The 27,446-nt window shown below is 40.7% G+C and overlaps 1 protein-coding gene across 6 annotated transcripts; it reads right to left on the bottom strand.

Annotated features, from left to right (window-relative positions):
* Positions 1–647: 647 nt before the first annotated feature.
* On the bottom strand, positions 648–27,120 carry INTS2 (integrator complex subunit 2). Of its 6 annotated transcripts, XM_065573081.1 has the most exons (26): positions 26,801–27,005; positions 26,505–26,730; positions 25,717–26,023; positions 24,587–24,725; positions 22,646–22,748; positions 22,252–22,365; positions 21,039–21,169; positions 20,751–20,924; positions 19,933–20,159; positions 18,873–18,998; positions 18,187–18,258; positions 17,986–18,100; positions 17,123–17,191; positions 15,545–15,679; positions 14,765–14,941; positions 13,901–14,009; positions 12,120–12,224; positions 11,309–11,473; positions 10,350–10,551; positions 9,561–9,686; positions 8,102–8,288; positions 6,308–6,559; positions 5,422–5,529; positions 4,987–5,092; positions 3,971–4,147; positions 648–2,539 (listed from the first exon to the last, which is right to left on the bottom strand). In XM_065573081.1, exons 3-26 carry the CDS (start codon positions 26,007–26,009, stop codon positions 2,370–2,372), a joined length of 3,582 nt encoding a protein of 1,193 aa, XP_065429153.1. In that variant the 5' UTR covers positions 26,010–26,023; positions 26,505–26,730; positions 26,801–27,005; the 3' UTR covers positions 648–2,369. The 6 variants fall into 6 exon arrangements, with proteins under 6 accessions (XP_065429153.1, XP_008177029.3, XP_065429154.1 ...); XM_008178807.4 differs by lacking the exon at positions 26,505–26,730 and having other exon boundaries at positions 26,987–27,120; XM_065573082.1 differs by lacking the exons at positions 26,505–26,730; positions 26,801–27,005 and adding an exon at positions 27,057–27,080.
* Positions 27,121–27,446: the final 326 nt, after the last annotated feature.

Genomic DNA, 27,446 nt, shown 5'->3' with positions numbered 1-27,446 from the left:
TCATTTGATGACTAGTTGGTATCCTACATAAAGTGAGATATTGTTCCACACTGGTTCTTAAAAGTGACAAACACATCAAAACTGACATGCTTGGAATAGGGTTGCCATGGATGTAGAGGTCAACTTATTGCAGTGCAGAGTTGCATCTGAGGTACATGTGGCATTTTAAACACATGAAATTTCAGGCACTCAAGATAATGCAGCTTCTGCAGTCTCAATGGTGGTAGTGGGGATCTTTGCCTGGACTGACTGGTAAAATGATGAAAGCCCTCTGCTTTAAAATAGGGGATAGTTCATGTTTCAAACTTTACCTTTTAAATGTTTGTCAACAGAGCACTGGATAAGTAACTGGGGGGGGGGGGGAAAGAGAGAAAATCCATGTCTATTGCAAATGCAGGGCTCAAACCTACAATCCTAATGGAGACAGAATTCAGTCAGTAATTTTTAAATTTTAGCATGCAATTACATCTAACCTTTCAGACATTTAGTCATTTATGAGGGAAGGTTCTGACTTTGTAAGAAAGTCAGTGGTTTTTAAAGCCATTTAGTTTGTGCACTAGAGGCCTGAGGGAAGTGCTCCTTCATGTAAACAGACATCCAATTTGGAAAGGATTTTAAATTTGAAATGAGCAATCAATCCATGCAAGTCCATCTGAAGCAGTTTATGAATCCATCCAAAAAATATATGTACATTAGGTTTCTCTTAAAATGTCACTACAGCATATAAAATATTACAATCTTGAGAAAAACAAATAAAATTTAACTTATTTACATACTTTACATCAATACATATGGCAAAAAGCACACCACCTTCCTACTAAAAGTGTATTAACACATGGTTATTGGAGGCTTTGACCAATCAATACGGAGATAATACTGGAATATGTATTGTACATTTGGTTTTGCAATTTCAGTATTAGCTTTTCTGCACTCTGGTCTGATACCTTCGAAGGACAAGCTACACAAAAGTGAAGGCCGCTGTTTTTAAGAGAATCAGGTCATTTCTTCAGGGGATTAAAAATAGGTTTAATCAAACAGAATATTTTACTTTTTTTCTTTTAGAAAGACCATGGATGCTGTCATTTTAATACAACAGAAGATCCTCTTAAAATGGTACAGTTTAATAGCAAAATGCCTGCTAGAAGTACTACACTTACCTCACACAACAAAGCCATTTACTTTCCTCTATTTATGGCTTTAGTAGAGACTGTCATCCTGCTACACCAAAAGAGCTTGTGCAGGGCTACAGAAGGGTGTAGCAGGCACAATGCAAGCAAACGCATGCTTTATCCTGCAGTTTTCTTTCATGCAGTAACTACTCACTACTTTCAAAAGTTCTGGGTGTGTGACTGTTTGATCCTTTTAATTCACCAAACTGCACACCGCTCCACCACATGCCTCTTTTCTTAGAACCACTTTGCTATGGCTAAAATCTGCCATTCATCACAAGGCAATTTAGCGTTTATCACTTTGGCCTCAAGACCACTGATTTTTAAATCCTATCCAGATGATAAATCAAGAGATCTTTTGCATTTAGTGCTTTAGGCTCCTCTCATGTTTGTTAAAGTAAGCAATATTAAAAAAAAAAATACTAAAGATAATTGAGCAGCATCATAAAAATAAAGTTCTTTTAAAAGAATATGCTTTTGCAGTATTAACATTTGTTGAAACTTTTTGACCAATTTCAAGACTTTCAGTCATCCCAAACTTGTTTGTACAATTTTTTAAAAGCCGACTCATTTGCAAATGAATGCCTTAATATTTTGAGAGTTGCTGATCTCATCAACTCAAACCTTGTGCAGTGGTTTGAAAAGTGAGTAAAATGATTTTTAGTCTTTGTCTAGGACTTCATGAAACTGCAGAAGCAATTTAGAGTGGTTTTTCCAGTCTTCTCCATGCTGTTCTTTAGGGAGTTTATTGCATCTTGCTTTGCAAGACACTGTTGCAACTGTCTGTTTGGGTTAATGCTTTTCAATCCCAATTTTCCCTGCACGTTTTTCTCTTGCCCACCATGTCTCTGCAAGATGGGAAGGCTCAACACGTTAAGACAAACGTTAGGCTTACTTCACAGGCTGCTTTTTAAAAGGGTGTTATATGAAAACATTGCGGGTATTCACAACCTAACTCCACTAGAAAGGTCTTCATTTAGGAACATCACTTGAGGCAGACAGGCTTTCAAAGGAAAGCAGTGCAGATCTCCTTAAGAATTCTCCTCTTTGGACAGGATCAGTCCACAACTTTGTGTAGAATCCAACAAGTGAAAGATACTACTGGTTCCAATCCAATTCCTAATTCCACTTTGGCAGTTGTTACCAAAATTAGAAACTGTACATCATACTTGCTGTAGTCCAACTTCATTTCTGTTTTTCCTAAACTCCACTAACACTCATGTTAATTATTTCAATGATGGTCCTTTCAATACACTGGCATAACTGAACATCAGGGTCCATGCTTCCTATGTTCTTTAGTCCACTCTTATAAAATGAGTCTTTACAAAGTCCTGATTCTTCATTTGGTTTCTCCTTTAGTTGCTGGAGACCTATGGAAAATTAGATAGAAACAAACATAGTTCAACAAAAACTGTTTCTTCTCCTATGTATATAGACAAGTGTGCATATTTTCAGATGGTGAACTGGAAATACTGGTACCACCACGGGGACAGATTAGAGCCCAAGTATGCACTGGTTTAATTCCATCAACCTTTCTGGAGATACTGAGGGAACATTTCTGTTTGGTTTCACTTGGGTCTACCTGTTTATTTTTGGTTGGTTCTTTTCTGACAAAGACAATGGTTTTAATAATTCCTAGGGGAAGGGGCCCGAAGCCTCACAGCACCCTGTGAAATGGGCATTCCGTTTGCTTTAGAAAGGGGAGGAAGCGCAAACCTTGAGTGACTTGCCCAAGATGACATAAGTCAGCAGTACAACTGGGAATAGAACCTAGCTCTCCTGCGCCAGCCATTAGACACTTCTTTTCCCCTTAGAGATGCAGCGGACGTCACCCACCAATGACATTCCATTACAGGCGCATATATATTATTTTTTGCCATTTTAGAATGTGAAGTACAGGCACTTGTACTTTAACTTTACACACCTTTTCACTGTGAGTTACAAGCTAGTCGCTACACAGAACCAGACTATCCCTTCTAGTGTCCATCATTCCCCTTCCCCAGACTATTGTAAATGTGATTCCACGTATCCAATAGGACACTCAGTTACAACCCTAACCAACAACTCCTCTCCTGCACAGCACAATAATCTCGCTTAATTTCCAGAAAGATATTCATATTTGCTAGAGATATATAGTAAAACTACTATACATTTGTACCTAATATGTGGATCAGCTTGATTTCAACTCATCTCCACTCTAACACCCCTTCCCCAACCCCTGCCCCAGGAAACACTGTTGCGATGGAACAAGTCAGATAGTGTATTAAGAGCTACAGCTATAATAAGAAAACAAAGCCATCTGAAGTGTCCGTAGGAGATTTTTAAAAGTTTCAAGGCCAATAATTAACAACAACAAAATGCATGGAGTGAACTTTTGCTGTTGCTCGGGTGCATATCAATTGAAGAGAAAAAAAGAAACCAGGACTTTCCACACCTTTTAATTCATGACAATTTAAGTAATAAATCTGCATCAGTCATGGATTCTGTCAGTGAACATCAAGAGCCAAGGGGAACAAATTCCAGCCAGGAATATGAAGATACTTATTCTAAGCCCAATGAACTCCTATAAATACAACAAAATGCACCTGGATAGAGAGGCTCTCTCAACAACAAAAACTAAATTACAGATGCCATGGTAAAAGGAAACAAGGAGCTAATTGGTCTTTCTGGTGAAATTGAGTTTTCTTCAGTGGTGCATTTCACAGTGACCTCAAAAATCCACTCTAACCTTTCAAGGTGTTAGAGATACAGTGGTCTTGAATTATACCATTAGTTTTGGAATACGTACTGTCATTACTTACGTGTAATAATTGGATCAAAGTCTCTTGTCTGTGTAGCAACATCAGAGGCACAAACTTGTCCTATCTGTATCAGCAGAGACATAATATCATCATACAGCGGAGGAAAGGCTTGGCAGAAGGAGACCAAACAAGGCAGGGTCGGCATGAAGAAAGCATAGCGCTTTGTCTGGGTTAAAACTGGTAAGGAAGGGGAAAAGTTTAAAAGAATCAAGAGCTGTCATTACATTTATGATTGTAACCTATGTCCTAAAATGCAGTTTCATGTTATGATTAAACATGTTATGTATATTTCTTAAAGCCAAAAAACCTTAGCAAGCATGCAACATTATTCCATGCTACTTCCTGGTGCATTTAAAAAGGCATAAAATGCCAATTACTAGGATTCTTCTGTGACATCAGCAAGATAAATAGGATAAAGTTAGGCAGTAAGTTTCGTTCCTGTTTTGTAATTAGGATGGAATCCAAATTTCCTACATGCTAGTCTCTTAAACATTACTTAATTCTAACAACTCATTAGGAACTCATAAGGGATGAGAGAACAGTTAAACTGTTGGTTTGCACGTTTCTTCACTGTGCCCAGCACAACTGTCTAAAACGTACACTTATATAGAGATGAAAAATTAGTATGAATATAAAGAACTTTTTTAATCTTGGTGTTTTCATGAAAAGACAGATTGGGATATCGAAAGAGTGTAGCGGAATGTATATTTCCTCTTAGAGCAGCGGTTCTCAAACTGTGGGTCGGGATCCCAAAGTGGGTTGCAACCCCATTTTAATGGGGTTGCCAGGGTTGGCTTAGACTTGCTGAGGCCTGGGGCCAAAGCCCAAACCTGAGGGCTTCAGCCCTGGGCAGCAGGGCTCAGGTTACAGGCCCCCTGCGTGGGGACCTGTAGTAATTTTTGTTGTCAGACATGGGTCGGGGTGCAATGAAGTTTGAGAACCCCTGCCTTAGAGCAAAATTACAACCACTTCTCCACAAAAGTATTCTAGTGTTTTGATGTTATCTGGCTGTTCACCTGTTAGCAGTGTTCCCATGACATTGATAGCTAAGCGAGCCACACTGAGAGATTTAGGTAATGCATACTGGATACACAAATATGAAAGCAGCTGGATGGCAAATATCTGTGGGGATGAAGAGGGAGAGAAACAGGTAAAAAGTTATTTTTAATACAGATTTGCTCTGCACTTCCATCACACTTCCAATCCAAAGATCTTTACAAAACAATTAATTTGTTCCCATTTTACAAATGGGGAAACTAAGGCACAAATGCAGTTACAATGTTTGTAAAAATGTTTTACCAAAGTTAATATTAAGGAAAAACATGTTTGTGAATTTAACATCAATGGAAAATGTTTTTGAGCATTCCCTTGCAGTACTTTGCAGCCCAGAGAAAGGTTTCTCCAAGGTTAAATACTTCCAATGCCTCTCAGGCTACACGGCCACACAGTACCTGTTTTTCGAGTTCAGGTTGGGCAATGAGCTCTGGTATGAAATCCAGACAGATATGCATGGAAGGAATACCTGCCACTGTCAGTGACAGAAGTTCACATGGATAACCCTATTTGAACAAGAGAAGAAAACTTCATTCAATTTCATAAAGTCATAATAGAAGCTTAAGTGCATTAAGTTTTTGTTTTTTTTAAAGCCCTTTGTTTACATTGTTTTCAACATTTTACTCATAACATTTACTCAGAGTCTTAACACAGACCAAGATAAAGTGTCATCCAAGCCCTGTTGCCTCAAGACAATTAATTTGCTTGCCTTTCCAGATTTTAACAAGTACCACCAGCAACTTCTGCAGAGGCAATCCTTCTCCTTCTGTTCCCTCACTCAGCCAAATTCAGGCTTTTAGCACAGGCATATATTAACAGGCTTAAAAAGCAGCATTAATGTGAGCCAAAATACAGAATGTGGCCCTGAGCACAGATAATTCCTGCTAAGGAACAAGTAATCTGCACAAATTGTGGAACAAGTGGGTTGGTTATGGGCTGAGCACATTATAACATGGATTAGCCCCATTCCCCTCCCCAAAATGCCCACTCCAATACTATTTGTAGTGGTGCATGGATACATATGAACACACTCGAGTGGTGGGGAGCAAAAGTTGCACCTAGCTGTTTCCCTCTGGACCACTGCTTTTTGAGTACCTGCATGAGCACTGGAAGCTGGGTGTAAAATAACTACTATACTAAGAAAAGCTGTGCCCTTGGTTCTCTTTCCAACGCTACATGAGTGCACTGGTTTTGGATTCATTCTGTGTTGCCCTAGCCAACTATCACTTCCTGAAGAGCCATTACAAAAATGTGAAAATAAGACGTAGCCAACAAAAAACTGACCTGGAAGTGAACTAGTTTAACGATGTTGGGATCTGCAATGTACATTTGATGCAGTAGGCAGCAGATGAGACATTGCACTTCTCGAAGATTACACAAAAGGCTATCTTCTTCCTCTTCTAGACCCTTACTCTGAGGTCCAATGGCAGCAGCACTTTGAATATTCTTTAGCAGGCTGTGAGAGTTGCAACCCTGAGCTTTCTCCTCTTCTGTAGGTAAGCAAATCTCTAAAAGGATCTGCACAGCAGCACTGTCCTGGAAAGGAGTCAAGCAGCGCAGAAGTTAGTAAAACAAAATGAAGTATGAAGTATATATGTGTACTTATGGAGTAACTTATATACAAACACACTGTGCCCATGGAAAAAGCAGATTCATGAATGAAACATTTGCTTGTTACATGCTCTGCCCATTCATCAGATATGGTTAAACAATATAACCACAGCAAGGCTATTATCCACCGAATGCATATGTTTTAAATAAGTTATGTATTCCAGGTCTCTCTTCTCATTGCTATAAGGTTCAGCTTTTGTTCACTGAAACTGGCAGACACTAGGCAGCTACCAGGGACTATTTTATTGTTCCCTAAAATCCTAATGTCAGTATAGGACGTACTCAATGCAACTTTACATAACTATATGCTGTCTGACTGCATTAGTTAGTGGCAACATAAGAAACTAAGGCATGAAAAATAGCTACAGTTCCCATACAGAAGCTGTGGATTAGCTTGTTTAAGACTGGAATAAAGGGTAATGAGTTATTAAAAGTTATTTTAAATCAAGAATTAAAAACTTAAGCAACAAATGCCAAAAACTCCTCCCCCCCCCCCGAAAAAAAAAAATCACTAAAGCCTCAATGGGCTAAGAATCATTCTCTAGAAATCAAATATTGTTCTATAGTGCACACATATAGACCAAGGAGTTTTAATATTAAAACTTGTACACAGACTATACATGCAAATACATGTGCCTTGTATACAAAGTATACAAATATCCTGATATAAACTATCCTAGCTAGTGTAAAATTTATCCAAGAGATCTATACTTACAGCACCCACTCTATAAAGAGGGAATCCAATGCTGACCTAAGCTGGTTCTAGATCAGAGAAGGATACACCAATGGCCATGCAGTACACTGCATCCAGAGGACAATAAGCTAACCACCCAAGTATGAAAACTTCTTGCTGGCTGATCAAAAACTATAGTGGCTGTGAAACTGACTGCTCCATCACTCTCCCAGCTGGAGGCAAGTTATAAGTGGTTAATTACACTTTGTTAAGAGTGAGAGAGAAAAGAAGCATGTGTGTAAAATAAAAAGTACTCACAACAAAAGCTCTGAGACATTAAGGTAACCAAATCAACCATTCCCAGCCTTGCACTTTGTAAAGTTACTTAACAGAAGCAGCTAACATTGAAATGGTCTTCAGGGGGCTGTCACATTTGCTCATGCTCTAGAATTCCAATGTTGTGAGGGTATAAAAATACTCCTCTGGACAATGGGAGGGAGAAGATAAAAGGGGGAACGTAAGCAGAACTCTTTGCTATTCTACTGACAGAAAGATGCTGTTATAATGGTCAGCCATCAGCATGATGCTCTGGGCTAGAAAAATAGATGAGAGAAAAGAGTTCAGGCCATTAAGTACAATCTGGAAGTTGAACAGAGTGCCAGTTTTCTACTTACGGTAGGACAAGTCAGTATAAACAGTCTCTCTGTTTTCGCTACAGTTTATAGTGCTTACAAATTTTGGAGCTATTATTGTTAGCTTTGTATCTTCATTACCATCCATTTCATCACTATTACCTGGGCAGCAAGCAATGCATTTTTCAGTTCCTCTCTTGTAACTTCTGGGGCCTCTGGGCCCATCATATTTTGGGATGGCCTAATGTCCTGCTCAGCCGTTTCCTTTAGGTGGGAACTAAGGTAGGCTTTTGAAGCCAGAAGATATCCATTCAGCATGTGCAGAGTAATATCCATCAGAGGAGGACACCTAACAGATGACAAACAAAAGGCAGTTACTGGGTAGAACATGCACACATGCTGGATATAGCTGAGTAAGGAAACTGTGAAAACCTCTCTGATTGACAAGGCCCCTATAGGCTTTAACTCAAGCTGCTAACCCAAGTTAAACGTCAAGCTGCCAGGTCTTCACGGCTATTTTAACCCAAGTTAGCTAATCCAAGGTAAGAACACTTTTTTTCCCCCTTTGCGCAGTGAAGACATACCCTTGGTTGCAGGCTGATAATACTACAGCTCTTCCACATGATAAAGAGCAGCATGTTGTCAGCCAGAATTCCCCTTTGGAGGGCTGCCATTCGACTCTGCCTTCCACACACACAAACTAGTATATGAGTAAATTGCAAAAGAAACTGACCTATGGCAGCCTAGGAATGAAAGGGAGCTGAAAAAACACCTTTCATACGTGAGGCAGCCCAAAGTTTGATGGTGGCAATGCCCTAACTGTATAGGCAAACATGGCTAACATCCAGCTCTCAGCAATTCCTCTCCAAGTGCTTGGGCATTAAATCCAAATTTAACTGAAAATTAATGTAGGCCACTATTCTCCCTTCCATTTTTAGAAATGTGGGATCTTTAAATTGCACCTGGATAGCCAGGTAGACAGAAGGACAGGATTTTAAATATCTCACTCAATGGATGAGATTAAAAAATGATGTCAACCCAAGCTTCAATGCCTGCAGAGGAATATTGAAAAGAGCCTGGAGTTAACTGGAAACTACTTACTCCAGTGGAATAATGGATCAATTACTAGGGAAAGAACTAAAGCTGGAAGAAAGGGGAGAAAAACACATACAAACTAGAGAACATGAAGACGAAACAAAGGTAAGTAAATGATATTTATAAATAAGTGAAATGGGAGGATGGGGTGACAAAGAAGAAAGGTAAAGAACAAATTAAAGCTTGAGAGGATTTTCAATATTAGAACATTTTACAGAAGCCATCCATGGAATACCATTCCAAGGTAATACTTTAAGTAAACTCAATGAATAATAATTATTTGTATTACCATAGTGCCCAGTGACCCCAGTCATGCACCAGTACCCTGTTGTGCTAGATGCTGTACAAAGAGATCAAAAAGTCCCTGCCCCAAAGTGCTGACAGCCTCTAAGTATAAGGTAAGAGACAACAGGCAGATGCCGACAGATGGGAGAGTACAAGGAAACAATAAGTCTATTGGTCAGCATGATAGGCGGTGATCTCAGAACACCTGAGTATTATGAAAAGTTAGCTGGAGTTCACTTACCTATGAACTCTCTGATCACATCTCAGTACAATCAGAGGGTCAATCATCAGATCATTCTGAGTGTACTTTTGCTGTCGGACTATCTTTACGGAAGGCTGCAATGCGTTAACAGTCATCACCCACAACCTACAAGGACATTTCTTTTTAAATCTAAAAGCTGCTGCTTAAGTAAAACAGGATCACACAGCTTAACAGACAACAGTTGAAATAAATGAGTGCCAGCTAATTACACATTCTCAGCATACAGTTAAAATCCTCAGTTTACTACACTGATTAATCCTTGAATTAATATTTCATAAACAAGACACCTTCTTACAATATGCATTTTTCTGGAAAGTCATCCATCCAAAATGTATTTTCAGAGCAATACAGAGAATCTACTTGTTCTAAAAAGCAAGGTGTCACTAAATATATTTTTCAGCACCCGGTTCCTAAATTTTATATTCAGCCAGCCACCATAAATGGATGCATTCTTAAAGTGTATGTGAAGACAGTTGTAGGTTTCTACCTTTTTTTTTTTTTTTAAATGTGACCTTTGTTCCTTTTTACTTATCTGTGAAGTCTTTTATAACGGTAAGAGGTACTTTTCTTTGGAGAACAGGTACAAGTTTAGCTCCTGCAATGTCATTATAAAAAGGACCTGATCTCACGAGGCGCCAAGCTAATTTCTGGGATCAAATCCATAGCCTACCACCATTCAGAGCAGCAGTGTGTCAAAGCATAGGAAACAGGAGGTGGCATTCTACCACTTTACCTGCTGTGTTAAACTGAACAGTAAGCTGAATCTACCTTCTAGGCATCACAGTGTTAAGGACCATCCAAAGCTTATTGACTGTCTGAAGAATTCTCCGTGGGACTCCAGTATTCAGCAGTTGGTTCATATTTGCTGTCAATACCTCTGCATAGGGAATCAGCTCACCAGCAGATAGTAGTGTTAAGTTTTCTAGAATCTGCATCACCTGGGTGTGATTTCCTGGGAGCATGGAAAATGCTACAGAAAAAAAAAAAAGCAGTGGGAAATCTGATCATCAAACTAGCCTTCTGCCAATTTCCAAAGCCATGTTTAAAATGAACTATTTATAAACCTCAGTGCTAACAAGCTCGCTGCTGTACACCCAAGTGCAACCTGATGGAGTGGTCAGAAAGAGCAAATAGCTTCCAACCAGTTGGGTGGTGCAAATCACAAACGCAGTTTGTGTAATGAATAGAATTAGAACCCACACTAAAGAAATGGCATGGCTTTTGTGCCTCCTCTCAAAGAAAAGAGTGAAATTTTCACTGCAACTAAGGAGCTAGTATTTCTAGAGTTCAGTGAACTCTATGAAGACCCATTGATGTGGTCTAGGACTGTGATTTCAAATAATTTCTATATCATAGGTAGCAATTCCAAATAACTTCTATGCTGCACATAATAGATCTGAACTGTACAGCATAAAACCATATGGGGGGAGCCATCTTCACTATATCCATCATGTTATACTGCAGTGAAGCAAACAGATATATCTTCCAGTCTAGTGACAGTATTTGTAGTGGCACATTTGGGAATCTGATCTAGGGGGTGTTTTTCCTATCTAGCTATTATAATCCTCAATTATCATGCACCTACAAACACAAAATGAAGGGAGGGAAGAAACAGCTACATTGTATATCACATGCACATTATTTTCAATGTTTATGTAGGCCAGAGAATTAAACTATTAGGAAAGAAACCAGGAACCGCCTAGTTCACAGATGAAGTTATTATTTACCTTCTTGGAGTTGTTTGGAAGAATAGTTTTTGGCAGTGTTGGTAAGAAGCATCCGTCGCAGCAAGGCATCAGTACCCGTGATTTGCTCCTCACAGATCCAATCGTCCACAATACACAAGTGTGGGTAGTTAGTAGCAAGGAGGCGCAGCAATGCAGAATGCAAGCCTTCAAAAGTTAAAAAGAGATCAGAGTCTCCAATCTAAATCCCAATATATTTTTGGCTGAATAAATTGTGTCCCTATCACCTCAATAACAAAGTTTCATTGAATGAGTTCTTGGAATGTACTAAAGTGCATGTAGTTCACCTCATCTGTATTAGATAAACTCGTGTATTTACAGCCTCAGATTAGAACTCAAGCATCTACAATACCATCATAATTTCCTTTGTATCTTCTACCTTTCCAAAATGTCTCACACTGCAGCAGGTAGATTGAGGGAGACAGTAAATTAAAAACTCAGTCACTTTTGAATGTTTGACTTATGTCAGGATCCACTGAAACAAATGGAAATTTGTTCCACAAGTTTCAGACAGGCGTACGTTACGGTTATTGTTATATGGTAGCTTTCTCTAAATATGGACCTAAGCTCACTCTAAACTGTTGACAGATTTTAACACAGGTAAAAGCAGAAAGACAGCATAAATTTGAGGACCTAAAGACAGAAGAACTGCAAGTTATACAAGTATTAATAAAAACACACCACAAAGCAGGAGAAAGCTACTTTCTTATAGATCTGCTCAACAAATACAGGACATCAGAAAACAGAGATTATGCTGAGTTTCCTTTCTCATATGTTAGACACTCAGATATACCTCCCAGTTCCTGCTGTAGTCCTTGTGCCTGCCGGATAAGGTACTTGATTGGAATCTGATCCATCAGTGCTGAAGAGTAAGACTTGGGCTTTTTTTGCATGGCAGCTGTAAGGAAAGACGTTTATAAACTAATTAAGAATTCCCACCACTATTAAAATCTTATGAGTTAGACTAAAAGGCAAAAGCGAATTGAGAGCTCAGGCTGCCAATCTACTTGCTCACATTGCAGTTCATAAGGACACCAGAATCATCCTCTGGTTTTAAGGACTACTGATAAGTGGCACTATTTAAATAGCAATATGGAGATACACGGGGATGAAGTCAGAATGAACTTTTGATCCAGCCACATTTTCCTGCTCTTGAACATGAAATCAGGGCCCTACACAAGCTCTCTTTAAAAAAAAAAATATATATATATATATATATATATATATATATTTTTTTTTTAAAGTAATAAACTCACTACTTCCTTGCATTTCTCCCCCAGCCCCACACCTTGAATGACCACAAAGTGCTGTGCAATTTGTACATATAGAGTTCATTTGACCCACCAATGAAACACAATCACTTCTGAGGCAGCCATTTTGTGCCAGGAATATTACACAACAATTACTGCTAGTAAACTATAAGTTTGGTCAACTGAAGTTGCAATGAGAATGTCAAGAACCAGATTAGAATTATTCAAGATTAATTTTGACTAGGACACTTAAGGTAACACTCAGTCTTGTGAAAAGTATCAGGGGATCCTTAATGACCAGAGGACCTCAGCTCTGCAAAGAGTTTCCCCTACCATCTCTCCCTTCAGTTCATGGATTATCACTGGATTTCTGCCTCACTGGTTTTGACCAGGTCCAACCTTATCTTACGAAATTACAGCCCAAGTCTGAATGTTCTTTATTCAAAGAACAACATGGAAAGATGGTACGGTACTACGTAGAATATATTCTGCCGGCACACACCATATTCTACAGCAGTATGCAAGCTATCAGCATGGGAGGAAGCTTGATGAATTTTAATATGCCATTTTACTCTCACATAATGCTAGGTAGCATAGCACACATTCAGTTGATATGCATATTGATGAATGCTGGAAGATTTGCAAGGTAAAATGGTGGCTGGAAATGCACACCATGCTTACCAGCAGGTTTCCACAGAAATCAAATGTGAGTTCATGAATTATAGAACACTCAGTAAGTGTCGGTTTAAAGTATTTCATAGGAAGAGAGTCACTTAGCCATATCCACATTTGAAAAAAAAAAAAAAACAACAACAAAAAACCCACCCACAAAGCCAGAAAATAATTGCCAATAATATAAATTCATTGCCATGTGAAAAGAGCATCCAAAGCTACCAAAAATGTTTTGTTATTTTCATCACTTAGAACACAATTTATTATAGAAAAATTTGAGGTAACTTTTCTGCCAAGTTTCACTCTGGCTAGATCTGAAATGGCTGACTTAGAATACAGACTACAGAGCCATGGGTTTATAATAGAAGCTATGCTGGCTTCTACTCCTGACCTCGAGAGTCTTCTGATCAGCTACATACTATTGTGTTAGATACAAGAGTCAGTGCTAGCTCTGCCAGAGTGAATAGGAACATCAGAAGGTTCTTACTGCTGTGCTCATTACTACGGCAACTGAAACTGAGGTCATGTGATCTGTTTTAGGAAGTCTCAGTTCTTGTTGTAGTCAGATTCTGACATTTGTTCATAAAAGATCTCTTCAGTTTCCATTTGACTTTCACTCACAATGATTTGCGCAACACTCACCCACACATACCTAATGTCTTTGTGTTAGCCAGGAGGGCCTCTTCATAAGAGAGGACATAATAGAGGACAAGCAGCTGGGCTGTGATACTGTAACGCTGATTAACACGAGCATTTTCTCCCTGCACATAAAACCATACAGAGGTCATGTTGCAATATTGCCCTTATTCTTAAAGGAAATGTTTGGACTCAGCAGAGAACACTGGGGGGAGGCAAGGCAGCCAAGTTGAAGTCAAAGTGACATTGTAAAGCTAAATTTGGCCCCAAGTTTACTGTATTTTTGTTTTTAAAGAAGTAATTTAGAAAACTTCAGACCACTAAAAATGTTTTGACATCTTGGGCATTTCTACGGTTAGAAGCAAGTGCTGATTTGCCTTGGGAAGCCTGGAACAAACCCTTTATGAAAGATTCAGCCTCCCATTCTCACTCCACATGTAAACAACTGCTTCCCAGAAATGTAATATAGGGCCCTTCTAATTAAAATTTGATCTTTAACCTGGGCGCATACAAGACAATGCAAGGATTGGTACTGTGAAAGCCAGCTTCATTTGACACTTCCATTTGTTGCTGGAAAGAGAAGTCATTATTTGAAACCCACATATTTAGCAAAGGCAAAGGTTGGTGGTGCTGCAAAGACAGCAAGTTCAGCATTTTCCGGGGAGCAGGACAAAGAGTGGCAACAATAGGATCTGAAGGGAACCTCGTCTGACCATCTTTGGACAGAAAGGTACAGTTTAGGACATGGGGAGTAAAAGCAGGGAAACATAAAAAGGCAATGGCCAGATTTTCTAGCAAGTTTCCGTTCAACATATTGAAGACATTTCTGAATTGCCACTTCTGAGAACAGACATGCAAGAATAAAAAAAAATAAATTTACCCCAGTGAGTCCTTGAAAAACATTCAAGATTTCCTGTTCTGTGACTGGCTGATTTGTGGCCTCTGGGTTAGATTTAGAAGCGGGAGTAAGAATAGAGTTAATGTAGACATCAATAAGAGGAAGTAACTGAGGATGAAGTGGTGTGGTGGTTTCACACAGCTGTCTATAAATCCAGTCCTGGAACAAACACATTACACTTAATAGCAGCATGTGAAACTAAAAATACTGTTCCTACTTTTAAGTGCAATTACAACTCTGTTTTCCAAAGTGTTAATTTTGAAAGTGTGAATTTAACTGTCTAGTGGATCTAAATTCGTTTAGTTAAAATAAAGGAAAAGCATCAGCTCTGGACTGAGCAAGACATCATATCTCAAGGAGTGGGAGAGTTTCCCCATGCTGCATAGCTCTAGTAATACCTCTTGGTCCTATTCAGCAACATTCTTACTCTTCCTTCTTCCTGACTAGGATTTTAACAAGTTTACAAATGGAAGCTGGGATAAGTTATGTGTGACTTAATTAGGTTGTGATCACTGGTTTACAGAGCTTAAAGCCTTGCACGCTAACCCAATGTACTCTACAAACCCCAGTTACCAGATAATGGTCGCTCACCAGCTCAACAAAGATTTCATTCAGACTGTAAATTTTTATTAAATTGAGAATACACAGAAACAGTAGAAATATGTATCCCTGTAGATTCCAGTTAGCAGCAGGAACTATTAATGGAACCTAAGCCCGATCATCATGCAGTTTTCTGGAATGTGAATGGAACAACTCTCATACCTTTATGGACACTTTGTGTTTGGTGAATGACCGGCTCCTTAGAAGCTGGTAGATACAGTGAATGGGCAAAAACCCAGTGATGTTGGCACTCAGATTTCCTGTTACAGGCACACGAACTGCATGGGCTGTGACAACCTGTGGGAAAAATTATAATATTCAAGAAAAATATTTTCATTCCTTCTTCATTATCAAATGATTTTCTAGAGTACTTGCATAAAACCAGTTTATATAAACATTACATACAAAGAACTCTGTTAAAAGACTACAGAATCAAGCGCTCAACAGTCAGGAAATGCCAGAATTAAAATTGCCTGTGAAACTCTAATTTGTCCACTTTATGCGTATGCAATACTATCATGTAATTAATGGCAGTTTCATAATGTGTATGCACAAGGGACCCAAATTAAAGTTTCACAGACCATTTTAATTCTGGCATTTCCTAAACTTTGAAGGCTTGATTTTGCAGCCTTAATGTTCTTTAAATGCCCTGTGTTTATGTGTAATTTCCTAGGTTTTTAAAAAGAGCAAACTATTAAAAAAAACATGCAGAAATTCCATCATTTGGCGTAATACTGGCACCCACATGATTCATCAGCAGGGCTGGAACCTACAGAGCCACTGCACAGACCTCTGTCACTTCAGCTAATGGAGTAACTGATAGCAATAGTAGGTTGTCATCCTCTTTATGGACCAGCACTAGCAGGGGATGAGACTGGGCCAGTGGGTTTCAAAGATGTGTTTATGGTGGAGTAACGGTCAGATTCAGGAATCTTAGGTTTCATTCCAGGCTTGGAAGGGCGTGTGCTCAAGTGGGCATAAACTCTTAAGTCCATTTCCTTCCTCTGACCCCAAGCTCCAAAGCATGAGAAGCTCTAGCACCTCCAAAATGTCTTAACTATTTTGGCTTAAAGTTTAAAAAAAATAAAAAAGCGCCACCTGAGGCAGAAACCCAGGATATAACATTTTAGTCCGAAGAGTTAATGTTTAGCAAAGTTATAATCATCTGAACACAAGGTCTTACAACGAGAAAAGTTGGACCATGTTATTAATGGTGCAATCAGCTCTGCCTATGATGTTTCAACCAACAGCCTCCTTTAAAAATGGTTTGCTCTTTGAAGAAAGATATGCTTACAGTCCTTTTTTCCACCTGTGATGCGTTTGTGCAGACATGGATTACCGTAGGTTTTGGGTTTGTTTTTTTTTAAATCACCATCTCCACAAAAATAAGCAAAAAATGAAATCCAATTCTGCCAGTCCCACTCATGGGGAGCAGGGGCACACTGAAATCAGTGGGACTAATGACAAAGTAAGATACTATTCTACAAGGCTAAGGATGGCAGAAACAGGTCCTAAAAGATCTTCCTTCTCCATTAGATCTGCTACAATAACTCTGCAAAAGAGTGAATAGTCCCAGGTAAATTTTAAAAAGTTCATATTAACCTTCAGAAGTATAAAAAAAGTGTGATAAGACTAAGATACCAAAAGCAAGTGCAATAGTTGTTCTGAACCTTTTAAAGCAGTCGCATAGTACTACAAACAGAAATTAAAATGAAATGGTTAAAAAAACCCAAAGATTACCTGTTCAGTGAAAATCTCCTGCGTAAAGATGGTCTTCATTCTGCTCAGTGAACTGGGCTTAATAACAATCTGAAACAAATAATGAGGTGTTTGCTCTTCGGCTTTAAGATGTGGCTTGTTCAAATGTGTAATAAATTATAAATAGCTTTTAGTGTTTAACCTATTTCAGCCTGCGACGATTGGAATCTGCCACTGCCTTTGTTAAGGCCATATTTCACACATTAAAGTAATACATCTGCAATTCAGTTTATTTTACATTCCAGTGTCAAGTTCAAGATTGTGTGTGTCTTCCCCACTCCGAAAATTCATTGCTACTTTTAAACGAAGTCAAACGCTCCCATAGGGGAAAAAACTGAACCCAAGACTCAGCTGATAAGTAAAACAGGCCGATTTTCAGATATTGCTTAAGAAGTTTACATGATATGAGACTTCTCTACGTTTTTTTAAATGAAAGATTTACAGTGCCTTTTAGAAAGGACTCTGCATTACAACTAGCAAACATGGAGTCTGTTAGAAAAAAACTGTGCACTGAGAACACAACGTTCATTTCAATAGGACAATTCTTTTTGAAAATACTTAGTTTGATATCTTACACACCTTTTAACACACAGAAGATTATTATGTTAACAGGCATTCATGTTTCAATTCTACTAGTCGATATGCCTTTTGCTTTTATGCTAAGGAAATCTATTTATGTGAAGATTCTTTATTTAAAGATACATTTGTTCAAGAACAAAGTAGAAACACAGATTTTCAGTTTTCTTTAGGTATCAAAGTCAGATAACACTGGAATAAAATTCACTTATTGATGGCGTATTTATAAGAGAAAAAAATTCATTTGGAGGAAGGCATTTAGAAGTTACCTTCATTCCCAGAGTAGAACAGACCAAATCAATGATTGCGCTGAGCTGATTGCTGTGGAAATACATGGCAACCAGTAAGAGCATCTCTCCAAAGGAAGCAGAAACCCCAGAAATGCTGTTGGAACAGAGATGAACAAGTGAGTTTCCAGAGAGGACACAAAACCTTGGCTTATCAGGTTATTTTGAAAATTAAGCTCTCACCTTTCAAAGTAGGCTTCTTCTTTTATCATCCAACTCAGCCACATTACCATCAGCTGCTCCTGTTCTGGGGTACTAAAAGAAATTCCAAAGCTGTTTCATTTCTAGAGCCACACATAATTTTATTAATAATCAGCAGACCCAAGGAGTTAATATTTAAGAACATATAACCAGAGCACAGTGCCAATAAACATGAGTACTTTTAAATTTGATAGCACCTACAGCAAAATCTGTATAAAAGTTCACCCTTATTAGGTAATTTCCTGTTTTGAGGGCATATCAAGGGACCCCAAATACAAGAATTCTTGCTCTACCTTTATTAGAAGGCCACTTCCATTAAATAACTATTTTTGTCAACCCTTTGAGTGGTGGCTTAAGATACTCCCCAAACGCATTCAGTGGAAAAGGAATACAGAAGGCCTAGTCCAGGGGCTTAACTATAACACCCTGCACTATCACAAGGCAACGCACCCTAATGCCTGTACTCCACTTCCCAAAGCACTTTGCACTAGTGAGAGGTGGAGCATCATCAATTTATTAACCCCACCAGTGGTATAACCTCTTTCTGAAGAGGCTCCATGTCCATAGAGAATTAAAAGAGGAAGAACTGGTGGAGAGTCCACATGCTTCTGCCCTGGCCATGCTCCACTAATATCTCTAGAAGGCTCTGCCTCTGTTGTTCTAGGTACCTGACAAGGGTGGAGAAAGCCAGGAGCATGCAGAACGAGAGCGATACAAAACGAACACCAGCTGGAGTCGCAGGAGGACGACTCGTCATTAGTTGAAGTAACTGTTCAGCTTCCTCATCCGTTGGTCTAAACAAGAACAAAATAAGTGAAGGACGTTTTCCCCCCTTTAAAAAGATCAATTTATCTTAAGGCAGAATGCATTTCCAACCTGGCTACACTGGTTAGAGACTATTTACGTTAGAATTACTACAATATCAATATATGGTTCTAGAAATTACTTGGAAGTTCTCTCTGGACTTAAGAATTCCAAAGGTCATTGTTTTAAAGATTTCATTATAAAAATCTCTGCTTTAGAAGTCTTGAATAACCAGATAGCGATCTTATGTACTCACAATTATTACTATCCTATACTCATACAATTAGAAGCCACATTATAAGATACTGTGTTATCATTAGTCTAGCCATAGAAGCAAACCAATATAAAAAATTAATTCAAAGTGAAAACAATGTATTTTGTGACATGACCCAATATAACTAGGATTTTCAGCAGTTTTCTGCCTTACATACTTCTCCAAAGACAGATTTCTACATTTTAAAATTAATTTATAGGAACTAATTTTATTACAGAAAAGGAACCAAGAGATTTCTCATATGAAACTCACTTTAGACAGTGACTTCTCACAAATGCATTCACCCTCACCAGTGGAGGACAGAAAGCTTTCCTGCCAAGAATGTAGCAGGAAAGGGAATTACACAGCTGTTTCTGTGGATTTTAAGCTATATATTTGTTCTGTCCAAAACAAAGATAAGGAACCTTTCAACAAGCTGGAAATTTCAACTCCAAAAATAGGTAAGGAGACAAAGCAGGACAGAGCAAGCAGAGTATTCTCAGTCCTATGAAGGCAAGTCCCACTAGGTATGGACTAAGGACATTATGGCAGAGAAGGAAAGCCCAGATTGGAACTGCCTGAGGTTCCCAATAGTTGAAAGGTCTTATTTATTTTCAGATGGATAAACAAACAGCTAGTAAGAATACCAATAGCAAGAAAATATTGATTACTTCAGACCAGCGATCCCCATCAAAGCACAATAGAGACGTAACAACGCGCTGGCTTTCACAACATGCTCTTCTTTCAATCCAGAATACACAGATACATTTGGTTCCATGTCAGCATCTGCTTCTTCTACAATGTGTGTGCTGCGCACAGTGGGAAGGATCCCCATTAATTCCAGGAGCAATTGCCTTCTCATTTGCCAAAGCACAGAACTGACATTCTCCTTTTTTCGCTGTTGGAAAAGGTGAAAGAAGCAACAGTAATTCTAGGAAAACACATCAATCTGGCCATTTTACTACAAGGTACATTCCTAGTAGACAACAATTTTAGTGGAAGTTCATGCAGCCAAGTTAACAACAATCATTTAATTGGGTGGGCTGCGGCCATAGCAAAACTGCATCACGATGCTCTATTTCGGTGAAGTACAGGCATTAAATAATTGCAACAAACCAATGCATGACTTTCTACTGCTGGGTATGAAATAAACTGTAGTGAGACTGACAATGGGACTACGGTCTAAAACCATCTATGATCTAAAACCTTATTAGATCTATGGTCCCTCAGTCCACGTCTATGAGACTACTGTAAAATCACTGAGACAGCAAAGAGGGACCACCAGATGGCGCTCTTCAGTGATCCTATTCTAGAATTGGCAGACCCAAGGAGTGGCATCCAGTCCTTTTCAGCTAGAGGAAGGTTTCCCATAAGTCATGCCTTGCAGCAAGGTGTAAAAACAGGATCACTGGGAACAACACACACACACAAAATCCAAACTGTTGAACTTTATTTTTTACCAATTCTCCAGGAATTTTCAGATTCTCACCTGTTGTCCATTTCGGATAAAAGTCCCAAACCACGTCCGAACTTTTGCATTTGTTCCAAGAAGTAATCCACTCACAAAACATACCAGGTCACTTACTCCATCATCCGAAGATTCATTCTTTGTGTGATCCAGTGTCAAAGCCACACCAAGGCCTGGTAGATGGCACTCTTCCACCTAGCACACAGCCAAAGAAAGCCAGTCTCCATTTTACAAGTGATCCTTAATGGAACATTAGGAAAACAATTAGGATTCATGTACAATTTCATAATGAACCAATCGCAGGCTTACCACCATGCCTCGGATCCTCAGGGCCTGGGAAGGGTTCATTTTACACAGGTGTCGAAGCGCCTCTGTCCTACGACGGCCTCCAAGGCTTTCCTCATCTTGTCGTTCACCATTCTTAATCAAACCTCTACAAACTAAACATTATGGGGGGGGTCTGAAAAGCCGTATTTTGCACTGGACAGTCACTCAGACACAGCTCTGAGGAGCTATTTTGCTCATCATTTACTATATGTATTACGGTAGCACCTAGCAGCCCAAGTCATGGACCAGGACCCCAGTGTGCAGGGTGCCATACAAAAAAAGAACAAAGACAGTCCTTGCCCCGAAGAGCTTATGTCACTACAAATTTAGGCATGATCCAACTGACCTCAGCTAATCATACCTGTATCTCCCCCTCTCAAACTGATATCAAGTGTTGTGCAGCAGAACCCTGTTTATCTGGTTTAATCGGGACTGGGTCCAGATCAGATCATCAAAACTCCGAATAAACCGGAGAATGGGAAAATGTGATGCTGCAGCACCATCTAGCAGCCACAGGAGAGATGGCCGACTTCTGGTCCTGGAGTCCTGGTTGTTCAGTAAATGCAGAGACCCGGAGATAAATGGGGTTCTACTATATTTGGCAGTTCTGGAGTCTCCAACAATGTAAGTGATACAGCATGGACAACAGCAGTGTAAGTTTCTCCCCTATTCCCACCTCAGTATGCCTCAGGCTGACCTGAAAGGAAAACTCAGAGGCAAAAGGGAACGACCATACATTCCTTGGCCTCTCTAATCAGCATGAACTTTGATGAGGGCTTTCTGATAGCAATGCTCATATACTAGGAACTGGACCGATGTAGTCTACTACCTACCAGTGGTGTTATTTTTTGGTCACTATTGACTTGGGTCACATTCAAACTGGTGACCTAAAGATAAAAGGCTGCGTTTTAGGAATGCTGTGACAGGCAGAGCAGTGAGTCCCAATTCGGCCTCCTTGGAGAGAAGCAGTGGCCATACCACAGGAGAACGTGAGCATTAAGTGAGGGAACGTAGCAGGACAGAAATGCCCCTACGATAGACACAGATGTATCCAAACTAAATTTCTCCATGAAAGTGTCTCTGGGCTACTAGAATGTATACTACTTGGAATGAATTTCAGCCTGGAACCAATTTTTAATGCTCAAGTTATAAACTCCCAGAAAAAATACAGTGAACACCATAAATCACAGCCTACCTTCATTAAAGCTGTCAGGAACGTTGGCCACTAGGAGACACAGGAACCAGGCTCCATTTTTAACATGTAGCAGAGCTTCAGCCACATCCACTATGGGTAATAGCGAAGGTAGTTCTGAATGGAAACAGGGTTTTAGAAGCCATTGCACGCACTCACATGGTTCTAAGGGTCAATCTCCAGTTAGCATTGGGCTTTTAGGATTAAAAAATAGGCCATTTCTCCTTCAGAAGAGCTAGCCATTAGTTTTAAATCAGTTAAGATGACTCCAGAAATTAGGGTGGACTTTTAAGTCTAAAACTATCTATGAAATTAGAACCAGTTTAGTGTTAGAGTGAAACACTGACAAATTTAAAAATAGCATTACTCAAAGCTTCAGAAATACAGAATAGCGCACCTGCTTGTAAAATACAGAGAACATCTGCTGCTTCCTCCAAATAGACAGGACTTTCGAAGAGTTCAGACGACTTGAAGAAAAACTCACCATTTGTCTCCACAACCTACAGCAAGAAGTTGTTCATCATAGTACAAGCTTAATAAGGTGACTAAATAACATAGCCATTGGTTTCCATCAAATTCACATGGATTTAAACTCAATAGAATGCGTATGTTAAGAATGGTCAAGAATAAACTGAATATTTTGTCAGTAATCAGTTCTGCTTTTACAAAATTTCTCAAGAACCACAGAGTTGCTCATAATATTTGAGCATGTAACTGTAATTACAGTGAACAAAAGCAGCCTCTGAATTTTCACATGACAAAGAAAAAGACCCAACACCCTCAGGGGTTCTTAAACTGGTGGTTCATCTTTTGGGAACAGCTCATTAGTCTAAAAACCATGGCTGTGATTAAAGCCAACAGCTCATCATTAAATCAAAATGACACATAGGGTATTAAAGAACCTCAAATGCCTGTGTACTGATACTATATATCTATAGATATATCCCCCAAAAAATTAGTTTTCTATTAACTCACTACGCTTTCTGTTAAGTGTTCTTAATACATATACTATAGGAGTAAAATATTTCAATGTGGTCTGGTAGCATAAAAGGTAATTAACCTGCTTATATCATCATCAGTAAGGCTATGATTTGGTCATGGATATTTTTAATAAAAGTCAGGGACCAATCACGGGCAATAAACAAAAAAATCACGGAAGCCGTGACTGGTCCATGACTTTTACTAAAAACATCCATGACAAAATGGGGATAGAAGAGGGTCCAGCATCCTCCCCCACACCCTGCAGCAGCTGGGAGCTGCAGGGACCCCATTGCTCAGTGGCTAGGAGAGGTCCCCTGCCCACGGCCACTGAGCAGCTCCGGGGTCCCTCTGCTGTCGGGAACAGCGGCTGGGAGCTGCGGGGGTGCCCCGGCTGCTCGCAGGGGCTGAGATGCTGAAAGGAGGACCCCTGCCAGCAGCGGCAGCTAAGCAGCTCAGAGGTCACCGCTGGTGGCGACAACTGGTCAGTTGCAGGGGGTCCCGCCACCCGCCGTTGCTGGGCAGCTGCGGGAGAGTCCCCTCGCCGCGCATGGAGGCTGGGCCACTGCGGGGGCCCCAATGTCACAGAGGTCACTGGAAGTCACGGATTCCATGATTGCTGCAACCTGCGAGACATAATCTTAGCCTTAATCATCAGTTATAGCACAACTAGCTGCTAAATTTTGGATCAATCATGCTGTAACGTTATAACAGATGTGTGCATTTTTATGGGGAGAAGGAAGAATTAATTTATAAGAGAAAAATTACTGTTCTAGTTGAAGTAGAGTTATAGAAATAGCAATAATGCCTACTATATATTAAAATTGAAAGTACTTTTTCAAACTTAAGAGCATTGTCCACTGACAGTTGTATAAATCTGATAAATTCCTAGGTGGAAAAGTAAAATAAAGACCAATATGGAGGGTGGAAGGGGTCAGGCAACATTTGCACAATAAGCTATGAGTAAAATTTTCAGGAGTGCCTACATCACTTAGGAGCCTAACTTCCATTTTCAAAGGTGACTTAGGCACTTAAAAGCCTTCAGGCTTTTGCTGTTAAGTGCCTAAGTCACTTAGAAAAATCTTATCCCTGGCCTTTCAGTTCTAGAAAGCTGGATTCACATGGGGTTTAAATTACCAGCAGAGCTAATCTAGACAATTTAGCATGATTGACCATTTCTGCTTGACAGTGGCCTGGGATTGGAGGTCAGTATTCAGATGCACTGGCAAGGCCAAATGCAACATGCACAACATTAGACTGCTTTTTGCCAGGTTCTCAACACTGCCATCTATCAGAGGTCTTCATTTGCACCAATACCAAATTTACAATCACTAAGGAATTAAAAAAAAAAGACATTCACCTTATTCATAATTGCCAATAATTCACTAAGCACAAGACGAAGCCGACGAGGTGAATCACTGTGCTCGAACTCCAAGGTCAGACCATGCTGAAGTTGTGACACCAAGATGCTTTCTCCACCACCTCCTCCAAGTTTGTGTCTAACAAATAATTAAAAGGCAAAAACAGCTGTTTAAAAATTAAGGCATAGAAACCAGTAGCCTTTCCAGTTATTCTGTTCTATATAGTATCAGAGGGGTAGCTGTGTTAGTCTGAATCTGTAAAAAGCAACAGAGGGTCCTGTGGCATCTTTAAGACTAACAGAAGTATTGGGAGCATAAGCTTTTGTGGGTAAGAACCTCACTTCTTCAGATGCAAGACCTCACTTCTTGCATCTGAAGAAGTGAGGTTCTTACCCACGAAAGCTTATGCTCCCAATACTTCTGTTAATCTTAAAGGTGCCACAGGACCCTCTGTTGCTCTGTTCTATATAGGTTCTTATACCATGCTCATCACCATAGTATCGCAGCACTTTAAATATTAAAGAAAGAAATAAGACAACAATCTACACTTGTTTTGCTGATTCTATGAAACGTCCTTGATGGTCTTCTCAGGCCAATAGAAGAGTTATGAGGTTAATGACATTTTCAAATCTCATTCAATAGGGAAAAATGCACATGACAAATGCTCAAACGCACTGTCAAAACACGGGTGCCTCTATCCCCACTCAACACACAGACCACAGCCAAAGATAACAAGTGCATCCTTATGGTTCCAAGGGATGCCATCCACTTTGAGGATGTCCCTATTTCCCATAACCCTCAGAAGCCTTGAATTCCAACACTTAGTCCTTCTGGTTAAAGGCGATCGGACAGGACTGCCTTTGGAGGACATCAGTGCCCCCTTGTCTAGCTTTGGAGATGGGGAGAGAACATTAAGTTACTGAGAAAAGCAATAAATCCCACCACCATCGCTGCGTGCTGACCTATTAAGCCCAAGGTACAAGAAACTCGCATGGGATGTGAAACAGCGTTTTAACACAGTGCCACTTGAACATGAGGACAGGCCAATGGCAACATTCAGATGAAATAGTCGTAAGTACACATTTCTAAACAATCATTAAAAAAAAAATAAAGGTATACTTTTAGCTACCTAAGCTGCTGCTCTTTGTTCGCATCCTGCTCCAAGGCATGAAAATCCACAGACAACAAGGCAACAATTGAGTTGACAGCTTCCACTCCCGAAAGGAGTCGAAGAATAAGTTTTTTATCCTGAGCCCAACTTTGGCTCTGATCAGCTGGGGCACAAAGAGCCATTCGCACCAGGCAAGGCAATAAAAGCCTTAGCTCTGGATCACTTAGTGCTGCCAAGCGCACAACATCCACCTTCTGCATTGCTTCAAATGCATAGGGGCTGACAAACTGAAGGCCAGAACACTCTGCCATTTTTACCACCAGTCCTAAGAACAAAACAAAGATACAATTATCATCAGAAAAAAGATAAATGCTTCATTTGTATAGGGTGCATCACAGCTTTTGACAGCTCTGAGCAGGTAAATGTGGTCTAACAAAGCAAAGAACTAGGAATCAAGATTATTGGGTTCTGTTCCTGTCTCTGAGGGTGTGTCTGGGTCTAGGGGTTGGAAGAGGGAGTCCGCCTCTGAACTCCTGCATTCTATTTGCAGCTCTAGGAGGGGAGGGAGGTCTAGTAATCAGGGCTCCCAGGTGCTATTTTCAACTCTTACTAAGAGCTCACATGAAGTTACGTTTGTGAGCGTCTCCAAGATGGTTTGAGATCCTGGGACACCAGGTCTCCAGGACGGGACACCAGGTCTCCAGGACGGGACACGCCTCCAATACAGCCAAGAAACCGCTAGGAGCCAAAACAGGGATTTATTATAACTGCATTCATCTCTGCCACTTCTATTACAGCACCCTCACCTCAGAACCAAGGGCAAGGAAAGCAAGAGGCAGCAGTGCCAGTGCCGTGGGAGGGGAAGTAACACGACTTGCCCAAGGCTGCAAAGCGAGACAACAATAGGGCCGGGAACCCTCCTGCAGGGGCTACGGGGCCTCGCTCTTAGCCCTCCACTGAAAGCAGACCCCAGGCGTCCAAACCCCAGCTCTGAACCGCCCTCCTTCCAGAGTGGAAACAGGACCCTTCCCCCTCACGACCAGGACCCAGGCGTCCGGGCCCTCGTGGGGGGGACGGAGGGAGGGGCTCTAACAGCCTCTACCCACGACCAGGACCCAGGCGTCCGGGCCCTCGTGGGGGAGGGGCTCTAACAGCCTCTACCCACGACCAGGACCCAGGCGTCCAGGACCTCCCCAGTGGAGCGGGGAAGAAAATCCCCGACTCCAGCTAACCTGTGACTCGTCCCCCCCCGCGCACCGAAACCGGCTCGGCTTCGCCCCGCCCATACCGCCGCCGCTGCTGCTATCTTCTAGCGGGGGAGTCTGACGCTCGTCCCCCATTGATGACATCACACTCACCAACTCCAATTACGTTGTACGGCTCACAGGCGCTCCTGGCTCACGTCAGGACGTAGGAGGCGGAGCCATGGGCGGGAAAATATTGAAACCAGCGGCGGGGCTGAGAAGCAGCGAATAGGCGGGACAACTGGCAGGCGCTCAGGAAGTGACGTCAGGCGGCAGCGGCTGCTTTCGCTCGGGTGGGGGCGGCCGGGGGCTTGAGCGTGGAAAGCCGTTGGTGGTGACGTCAGCAGAGGGCGTTTGGGTGGATGCGGTCTCAGAAAGGGCTCGAGCCCAACTGGCGGATTTCCGGGGTCAGTCAGAAAACGCGTCTCCCCCTATGGCGTGAAGCCCGCGCGAAGCCCGGGTCAGAGTTCGCCTGGTACGCGAGCAGGCCGGGAGCGCGGCCAG

The sequence above is a fragment of the Chrysemys picta genome, chromosome 19 (assembly GCF_011386835.1).
Source record: "Chrysemys picta bellii isolate R12L10 chromosome 19, ASM1138683v2, whole genome shotgun sequence".
NCBI lineage: Eukaryota > Metazoa > Chordata > Testudines > Emydidae > Chrysemys > Chrysemys picta.
The sequence above is the reverse complement of the archived record's forward strand: the minus strand, read 5'-3'. Positions and strand labels throughout refer to the sequence as shown.